General features: G+C 44.9%; 1 protein-coding gene across 3 annotated transcripts in view; it reads right to left on the bottom strand.

The window, feature by feature from the left end:
- Positions 1-4,618: 4,618 nt before the first annotated feature.
- Positions 4,619-10,238, bottom strand: part of ANKRD42 (ankyrin repeat domain 42) — a 52,775-nt gene continuing 47,155 nt past the window's right edge. For all 3 annotated transcript variants that reach the window (XM_070425728.1, XM_070425730.1, XM_070425729.1), the window contains 2 exons: positions 6,958-7,102; positions 4,619-4,731 (listed from right to left, as the gene is read on the bottom strand). In XM_070425728.1, the coding sequence (XP_070281829.1) occupies positions 4,642-4,731; positions 6,958-7,102 (235 nt within the window). In that variant the 3' untranslated portion in view covers positions 4,619-4,641. The remainder of the gene's footprint in view (positions 4,732-6,957; positions 7,103-10,238) is intronic.

Raw genomic sequence — 10,238 nt, 5'->3', positions numbered from 1 at the left:
CCTTGGCAATAACTTTAAAAGTTTGATAAACCATTATTTATTCAATACTAATGGCCCTGGAGAAACCAAGATGGCGGCATAGGTAAACACCTGAAATTGCTGCCTCGCACAACCACTTCAAAAATACAACTAAAAGATAAAACAGACATCATCCAGGACCACAGGAAGGCTGGCTGAGTGGAAATTCTACAACTAGAAGGAAAGAGAAAAGCATACTGAGACTCAGAGGAGGTGCGGTGTGGAAGTAAAGTGCAGAGATACGGAGGCGCACGCGGGAAGGGCTGGTGGCTGAGGACACGGTTGTATTTTTCAATCGGGAGGGAGTCTCAAGCTCCTGACTGCTCTGAACTCCAGTGAGTCTCTGGGGTGAGTCTCTGGGGACCCAGACTCATACGGGGAGAGGCTAGACCAGCTGTGGGCAAACTACGGCCCGTAGGCTGGATCCGGCCCGTTTGAAATGAATAAAACTAAAAAAAAAAAAAAAAGACCGTACCTTTTTATGTAATGATGTTTACTTTGAATTTATATTAGTTCACACAAACACTCCATCCATGCTTTTGTTCCAGCCCTCCGGTCCAGTTTAAGAACCCATTGTGGCCCTCGAGTCAACAAGTTTGCCCACCCCTGGGACTGTCTGGCATTGGTCGGACCTCGAGGGCAGCTTTCTCTCAGAGGTGCTTGCAGCGATTACCGGGACATTGAGAAGTGGGGCCTCTTAGGGCAGAACTGAGGAGCAGCCATAGCTGCTTGCTCCGCCCTGTTGATCCCCTGCGACCCTGCCCCGCCCAAGCTGTGCGCTGGCTTTTGCATATGAAAGGCCTGGCCCTTTGCAATCTGAAAATTACCTAACCAGCTGCAGCTGGCCCAAGGCCCCACAGCAGCTTGCATTACTTCACAGCTGGGCTCCTGCTGGGTAGCCTCAGGAAGAGGCTAAATTAGCACCTCCTTAGAGAACCAAGAGCCAGTGTACCCAGTGGTCAGAGTGGGACCATCCAGATTACAACTCCTCAGATCCATAAGGGACACACTCAGGGGGCAGACTCAGTGAGCACCAAAGCCCCACTGAAGCAAGTCTTGTCCCAGAAGGGTGTCTCCAGCACAGAAGTTCTCCCACTGCAGACACAGCTGATTCTCACAGCCAATTGGCTTGGAGGTCAATTCCTCCCAGTGATACCTACAACAATCAAGGCTTAACTAAAACAAGACTGTGCACAAAGCCCACAAAGGGGTGCACCAAGAGTGTCCACCTCAGGTAATTCTGGAGGCTGAGCCACTGGGCCCTATAGGACACCTAGCACAGAAAGCCACTCTATCAACACAGGGAAGCAAGCATAAAGAATGCGGAGACAAAGAAACAGTCACAAATGACAGAAATGGAGGAAAGCAAACTACTGGATATAGAGTTCAAAACCACACTTTTAAGGTTTTTCAAGAATTTTCTAGAAACCGCTGATAAATTTAGTGAGACCCTCCATAAATCTAGAGAGACCCTCGAGGATATGAAAAAGGACCAACTAGAAATTAAGCATATACTGACTGAAATAAAGAATATCATACAGACTCTGGGAACCAAAATGGCAGCGTAAGGTACAGACCTGTGCGTGCTGCCTCCCACAACAACATCAAGACTACCAACTATAAGACAAACACCTAACATTCAGAACCATGGGAAAGCTGGCCCAGTGGAAGCTCTACAACTGGAAGCAAAGAAAGAAGAGCATTGAGACTGAGTAGGTTGTGCAGAGACTCCAAGAACGGAGGTACAGAGTCGCGCGCCAGGTGGGCTGGAACTGGATGCATGTTTTTTTCAATCAGAAGGGGCTACAGACTCTCAAGTCCACTGAGCTTGTTTGGGGCGGGATTCTGAGGTCCCAGACCCCTATGGGGAGAGGCGGGACATCCTTGCAACGGGTCGGAGAGCGAGGGTGGCTTGCTCGCAGAGCTGCCCGCCAGTGCTCGGGGACACGGGACATGGAGTCGTGGAGAGGTGTGGAGTCGCAGAGACGCCATTGCCCTTTGCCCCGCCCTGGTGATTCGCCAAGAACGGAGGTACAGAGTCACGCGCCAGGCGGGCTGCAACTGGATACTCGATTTTTTTCAATCAGAAGGGGATGCAGACTCTCGAATCCTCTGAGCTTGTTTGGGGTGGGATCCTGAGGTCCCAGACCCCTACGGGGAGAGGCGGGACGGCCTTGCAACAGGCCAGAGAGTGAGAGTGGCTTTCTCGCAGAGCTGCTCGCTGGCACTCGGGGACGCAAGACGCAGAGTTAAGGAGAAGTGAGGAGTCTCGGAGACGCCATTGCCCCTTGCTCCACCCTGGTGATTCCCAAGTACCCCGCCCTACTCAATTTACATCCCCACCCAAGCTGTGCCAGTGTCACAAAGGGAACCACCGGTGCTTTTGCAGCCCAGCCCAGTACACTGCAGATTTCAACTCCTCACATACATAAGGGACACACTCAAGAAGCAGAATCAGGTTCAGAGGAAGCCAGAGCCAGACCTGGCTGGGCCAGCGATGTGGATCCGCTATACCAGCAAACGCACAGGCAGGTCCACCAGATCCAGTCTCACATGGGACGCTGGGAGTCGGCAGACAAGCAGTCTGTGCACTTGGTAGAAAACAAAATCCAAGCAAGCATACCAGATATTCAGCCACCAGGAACGCCTGGAGATTTTGTCCAGCAAAGAGCCGCCCAACAAAGGACAGATGCCAAACTTCGTGTTGCTGAGACGGCCCCCGTGAGGCCGAGACGACCCCCGTGAGGCTGAGGCGGCCCCCGTAGGGCTGAGGCGGCCCCCATGAGGCCGGGACGGCCCCCGTGAGGCTGAGGCGGCCCCCGTGAGGCTGAGACGGCCCCGATGAGGCTGAGACAGCCCCTGTGAGGCTGGGACGGCCCCTGTGAGGCTGAGATGGCCCCTGTGAGACTGAGACGGCCCCTGGGAAGCTGAGAAAAATACCACATAAACTCACTCATTTATGGATAATAAGGACCATTATAGACTGATGAACAAAAATGGATACAGAGGCACAGCAGCATTGAGCACTACAGTGGGAAGCCTGGGGAGGGTTGGGGGGAGTATGAGATCAACCGAAGAACTTGTATGCATGCATATAAGCATAACCAATGGTCACAAGACACTGGGGGGTAGGAGAGGCTGGGGAAAGATCAAGGGTGGAAAAAAGGAGACATATGTAATACCCTTTGTAATACTTTAAGCAACAAAACAAAATATTAAAAAAAAAGAAGAAGAAGAAGCTGCTGCCAATGAAGCCCAAAGCTAGCCATCAGATCTTCAGGGGGAAGCAGGATCCAGACAATTGCTGCAGGAGAGTGACAAAACTTTTCTAGGTCAAGGAGTGGGGTCAGATAGGAAAACGGAGGGAATTGAAGTCAGAACTTCCATAGTTGTTTTTCTTAGTCAGCTAAGTTGGGGGAAAAATACTAATAAAACCATGTATTTTTTATTCTTCCCAATTTGCCTTGTCTCTACATTCCTTTCTTATAGAGCTTGCAAGACAGAACAATGGTTGAATTTTAAAGCAAGTTATATACATGGGTATTCTTAGTAAGCACACATTATGTATTTTTTAAAATCCTTTTACAACTACTGGTCTTCATTTCTGTAAAACTTTCCTGAATGAGATATTTGGTTGTTATTGCAAAATTGGTCTTTTCTAAAACTTAGTGTTCTTATATTGTATTTTCTCCCAAGTCCAGATGCTTTCTAAAAGTCAAGTCACTTGAAAAGTTAAAAAACAAAACAAAAAACACATGTACCTTAGTAGTAAGGTACTCTCTAGAAAATAAGAGAAACATAATTTTATTATGAAGCTATAATAGAATTTTTTTACATATATTTTACTGATTTTTTACAGAGAGGAAGGGAGAGGGATAGAGAGTTAGAAACATCAATCAGCTGCCTCCTACACACCCCCCACTGGGGATGTGCCCGCAACCAAGGTACATGCCTTTGACCGGAATCGAACCTGGGACCCTTCAGTCCGCAGGCCAATGCTCTGTCCATTGAGCCAAACTGGTCAGGGCTATAATAGAATTTTTAATAATTTTTAATATCTATCATAATTGTAACATCTGGAATTGTATTCCTTTGGAAACTTTAATATTATATTATATTTTATTTTTAAAAATATATTTTATTGATTTTTTACAGAGAGGAAGGGAGAGGGATAGAGAGTTAGAAACATCGATGAGAGAGAAACATCGATCAGCTGCCTCCTGCACACTCCCTACTGGGGATGTGCCCGCAACCAAGGTACATGCCCTTGACCGGAATCAAACCTGGAACCCTTCAGTCCGCAGGCTGACGCTCTATCCACTGAGCCAAACCAGTTAGGGCAATATTATGTTTTAAAGTTTATGTGAATATTTGCTAAATTAATTACTCATAAATCTAAATCTTGACTTGCCTACATAACTATAAAGAGGATATATTGGGAGGGAAATACAACTGAGTACATGTAATTTTAACAATTCCTTTGAGGTTATTAACATATTTCTGCCTTAAGAATTGGAGTAAATTGTATATCAGAGTAACCTGAGAAGAGTTTAACATATTAACATATCAATTTTTAAATAAAAGGGAGAAATCAAGCAAGTTTATTTAAATTCGTTTCATTGATTAGTACCTTCTCACAAAAACGCCCCCAGAAGACACTTTCTTCTTCACTCGCTTCTTCTCTTTGCTCGACTCAAAAGAAGAGTCATCTTCCTATAAATGACAAAAAAAGAGAACCAAGTAAGATTTCTACCCTAGACACATTTTATCTTTCTATTTGTTCCAAAAGAAAAAAATTAATGATGCTAATATTTCCAACTCTAGATTAAAGTAAAATAAAACAGTGTCAAGAAGTTTGCCTTACAGATAAGGTTTGAGGTGATACAGGTCTGGAACAGAACTAACTCACCCTTGGTGACTGAAGAAAAAATTTCCCATGAAAGGAAAATATGTAACGTACCCAAATCCCTACACTATGTCACATGAGCTGTCCACAAGGACCACATCATGACTGTCTTCACTCACAGAAGGGAGCAATGGTAAAGTTTCCCCAATATACTTTCTGCCTCTTCTCCTGAGACCAGATGGCCTGAAATACAAGTACCGCTGGGTTTCCTGCTGACGCTGTCACTCAATTATAAAAATACTCCACCTGCTTTCCTGTATTTGTTCTTTGTATCTGTTTCAATATTCGTTTCTTTTTAGCTTCCTTCTAGAGATTTGTCCTTTTCATCTATAACTATAAGCATTTTCCTATATTCCAAATTCCAAATTCATAGTTCCAGCTGGGAATTATGAAGAGATAAGGCTATGGAATCAAAAGTTAGAGATTGAATACTGATCCCACCATAACTAGTTGTATGAATTTAGACAACTCCACTCTCTGAGCCTCAGTTTCCTCAGATGTTAAAATGAGGGCAGATCAAATGACATGTGATAATATGTGTAAGAACTGTGTAAGTGTTACAAATGTAATCTGAACAAAGGGATACTATGACAACTTCCATGCTGGCTTTCTATTCTTAAAATTGCTCTTTTGAGAAACTGATGCTTTCTTACATGGATTCCACTCAAAGCACTTTATTTTGGCTATTTAGAATGTTAATTTATATTTACATATACTCTCTAATTGCCTTAGAATTCTTGATTACTCTGCAAATATTTTTTCCTTATATAGTACAATAATAAGAACACTGCACATTTATGAACCAGGCTTCTGTTCTAACCAATATATATGTAGATATATATGTAGATATGTGTGTACTAGAGGCCTGATGCACAAAATTCATGCAAGAGTAGGCCTTCCTTCCCCCGGCTGCCGGCACCGGTTTCCCTCTGGCACCCAGGACCCGGGCTTCCCTCTGGCACCTGGGACTCAGACTTCCCTCGCAGTCCTGGCTTCATCTGAAAGGTCATTTGGAAGGTCATCTGGAAGGTCATTATAGACTAGGGGCCCGGTGCACGAAATTCATGCATGGGGATGGGTCCCTCAGCCCGACCTGCACCCTCTCCAATCTGGGAGCCCTCAGGGGAGTCCTCTCCAATCCGGGAGTTTCTGTCTGTCTTTACAATCATATGAGCGAATTATCTGAGACCCCAACCCAATTTGGTTTGGTGCTCACAGAATAATAGAGGTCTTTTTTTTTCTTTGCTCCATTGGTGGAGATTTTCAGGAAGTTCAGGATATCTTCCTTTTAATTTTTCCTCAACACTCTGACTTTACTTATGTCTCTCACCTTTGCTTTCCCTCCATCCCCCACCCACAACAGTAACTTGCTCCAGGCTCACTTTGCTCTAGTGTCTAGAGATCCTGCAATGCTTCTACCACCAGAACTATGATTCCCAGCAGTCCTGGTGCTCCCTGCGCTGTGGGCTTCTGCTTTGGGTCCAGGGGCTGCCACCAGAACTATGATTCCCAGAATTCCTGGTGCTCCCTGCACTCTTGGTTCTGGGAACTTCAGCTGCCCCCAGGCCAGGCTGACAGGACCAGACACTCCAGTGGCATCCCCGGGACCCTGGCCACTCGGCATCGGCATGCGCATGCACTGGCCACAGGCTCGGAGTGGCTGGGGTCCCGGGGACGCCCACCGCATCCCACCCTGCCCCCAGGCCCGCCATCTTTGTCAGGTTAATTTGCATACTCCTGATTGGCTGTGGGTGTTGTGGAGGGATGGTCAATTTACATATTTGTCTATTATTAGTATAGATATATGAAGGAATATACATAGACATATATTCATTTAAACCTTACAACACTCTAGAAAATATAAATTATTACCTCCAGTTTACAACTAAGGCAAAGTTAAATGATTTGTTCAAACCAAAAAAGGGTTGTTGCCAGGATTCAAATCCAGATATCCCCAGTCCAAAACTTAAACTCTTCACTACTCTTGTATACTACTTCTTGAGAAAGATCAATGTGTTAAGAAGGACACTAACCGCCGGCATGAAACTGGGGACCTGAATATCTTCCAGGGTCTCCCTGAGCTGATCCACCTCTGCTCGACACTCATCCAGCTGACTTTCTAGTTTTTCTCTCCGCAGTCGTTCATACTGCAGCTGGCCCTGCAGCTCTTGGATAGTCCTGTCAAAAACAGATTTTGTTTTCAGTCAGTCTCCAATATGAACTAAATATGATTTTGGTAAGAGTGAAAAGCATCCGTGCACTGTATTTAAGGCAAATAAAAAAACAACTGTACAACGGGGCCTTGACTTACGAATTTAATTCATTTCGTGATGGAGCTCGTAACTCAAATTACTCATATGTCAAATCAAAAGTGAACGAATGAGACACGTGATGCTGGGCTGAAGTTGTGGCGTTCACTGTGATGTTCACTGCGCCAACTAGTGGTGGGGTATCTGAAGCTGGCTCGTAACCCGAATTTTAGCTCGCAACTCAAAGCAAAAAATCGGCCGAGAGACGGCTCGTATCTCGAAAAACTCGTTAGTCGGGACACTCATAAGTCAAGGCCCCACTGTATTCTACAAATATGTATTGAGAAGCTACATGAACCAAAACTGATCTAGATACTGGGGATCAGCCGTAAACCAAATGGGCCAAATATGCCCTCAAGGTCTTGCCTTAGCAGTGGAGGAAGACAGACAGGAAAGAAAATAAGAAATTATGGTATGTTGGAAGTTGATAAATGCTAAGGGAGAAAAAATAAAGCAAGAAAGGGTCATGTAAAATGTTGTTGAAGAGAGCATTAACACTTCATACACAGTGGCAGGGAAGGCCTTACTAAGAAGGTGCTTCTGAGCAAAGTTCTAAAGAAATGAGGGAGATAATCAAGCAGACCTCCAGGGGAAGGGCATTACACACGGAAGAGCGGGTGTAAAGGCCCTACATCAGAAGTATGCCTGGTGACCTGCAAGAAAACCAGAGGCCATGTGGTTGGAATAGTTTAAAGTATAAAAGGGATAGTAGGTCAGAGAGGTAAAACGAATCCAGTAGAGCTTTTACTCTCAGTGAAATGGGAAGCCACTGGAGGATCTGAGCAGAGAAATGGCATGAATTGATTTAAACTTCTTTTGTTTTCTTTTGCTTTGCTTTGTGTGTGTTTTTTCTATTTACAGATACTTTACCATCCTTGCATCCCTGGAATAAACCCTACCTGGTCATGGTGTATGATCTTTCTAATGGAATGCTGGATCTGATTTGCTAGAATTTTGTTGAGGATTTTAGCATCTATGTTCATCAGAGATATTGGCTTGTAATTCTCTTTCTTTGTAGTGCCTTTATCTGGTTTGGGGATTAGGGTAATCCTGGCTTCATAGAAAGAACTTGGAAGTGGTTCCTTCCTCTTGAATTTTTTTGGAATAGTCTAAGGAGGATAGGTTTTAATTCTTTTTTGAATGTTTGGTAAAACTCCCCTGTGAAGCCATCTGACCAGAGCTTTTGTTTGCTGGAATTTTTTTTTTTTAATTAAATCTTTATTGTTCAGATTATTACATTGGTTCCTCTTTTTTCCCACCATAACTCCCCTCCACCCAGTTCCCACCCCACCCTCCGCCCTCACTCCCCACCCACTGTCTTCATCCATAGGTGCACAATACTTTACCATTTATCGGCGGACTCACCAGTCTTTTCGAGGGCCTTACTAAATTTATTGGCGGTCTCACCAGTCTTTTTGAGGGCCTTATTAAATTTATCGGTGGCTTCTAGACAATTCTTTAAAGACCTTAAAAGTGTGGTTTTGAACTCTATATCCAGCAGTTTGCTTTCCTCCATTTCTGTCATTTGTGTCCTGTTTCTTTGTCTCGGCATTTTTTATGCTTCGCTGTGTCGATAGAGTGCCTTTCTGTGCTAAGTGTCCCAATTACCTGAGGTAGACACTCTTGGTGCACCCCCTTGTGGGCTTTGTGCACAGTCTTGTTGTAATTAAGCCTTGATTGTTGTAGTTATCACTGGGAAGAATTGACCTCCAGGCCAATTGGCTGTGAGAATCAGCTGTGTCTGCAGTGGGAGAACTTCTGTGCTGGATACACCCCTCTGGGGCAAGACTTGCTTCCATGGGGCTTTGGTGCTCACTGAGTCTGCCCCCTGAGTGTGTCTTTTATGGTTCCATGGAGCTGCAAACTGGATGGTCCCACTCTGACCTCTGGGCTTCCTGGCTCCTGGATCTCTAGGGAGGTGCTAATCTAGCCTTTGCATGAGGCTATCCAGCAAAAGCCTCCCAGCAGGGCTTGGGCGGGGTGGGTCCCATGGGATCAACAGGGCGGGGCTAGAAGTTATGGCTGCTCTCAGTCTTGCCCTCAGAGGCTCTGCTTCTCAGTGTCCTGGTAATCGCTGCAAGCCTCTGGGCGAGAAAGCTGCCCTTGGGTTCTGACCGATACCAGATAGTCCCGCTTCTCCTGTATGAGTCTGGGTCCCTAGAGACTCGCCTGGAACTGGAGCTCAGAGCCTGAGACTCCCTCCCGATTGAAAACAACAACCGCGCCCTCAGCCACCAGCCCGCTCCACATGCACTCCGCACCTTAGTATTTTCCTTCCACACTGCGCCTCCTCTGAGTCTCAGTATGCTTTTCTCTTTCCTTCTAGTTGTAGAATTTCCACTCAGCCAGCCTTCCTGTGGTCTGGATGATGTCCTTTCCATCTTTTAGTTGTATTTTTGAGGTGGTTGTTCGAGGCAGCAAACTCCGGTGTTTACCTATGCCGCCATCTTGGTTCTCCCTGCTGGAAGTTTTTTGATTACTGCTTCAATTTCCTCCATAGTTATCAACCTATTCAGATTTTTTTATTCTTCCTGATTGAGTTTTGGAAAGTTGTATTTTTCTAGGAATATGTCCATTTCTTCTAGGTTGACCAGTTTGTGGAATAGAGTTGTTCATAGTATTTTTTTACAATCCTTTGTATTCTTGTAGGGTCTGTTGTTATTTCACCTTTTTCATTTCTGATTTTGTTTATTTGGGTCCTCTCTCTCTGCTTCTTGGTAAATCTGGCTAAAGGTTCATCAACCTTGTTTATCCTTTCAAAGAACCAGCTCTTGGTTTTATTTATCATTTGAATTGTGTTTTTGGTCTCGATGTCATTTCCACTCTGATTTTCATTATTTCCTCCCTTCTGCTCACTCTGGGCATTTGTTGTTGGTCTGTTTCTAATTCTTTAAGTTGTACAGTTAGGTAATTTATTACCAGTTTTTCTTGTTTTTTTTTTAGATAGGCCTGTAATGCTACGAACTTCCCTCTCAGGACTGCTTTCACTGTGTCCCATAAATTTT

Source organism: Myotis yumanensis, unplaced genomic scaffold (assembly GCF_028538775.1).
Source record: "Myotis yumanensis isolate MYYU_CA2020_CCGP unplaced genomic scaffold, mMyoYum1.0.hap1 SCAF_10, whole genome shotgun sequence".
Lineage (NCBI taxonomy): Eukaryota > Metazoa > Chordata > Mammalia > Chiroptera > Vespertilionidae > Myotis > Myotis yumanensis.
This window is presented reverse-complemented; position numbering and strand designations above follow the sequence as displayed.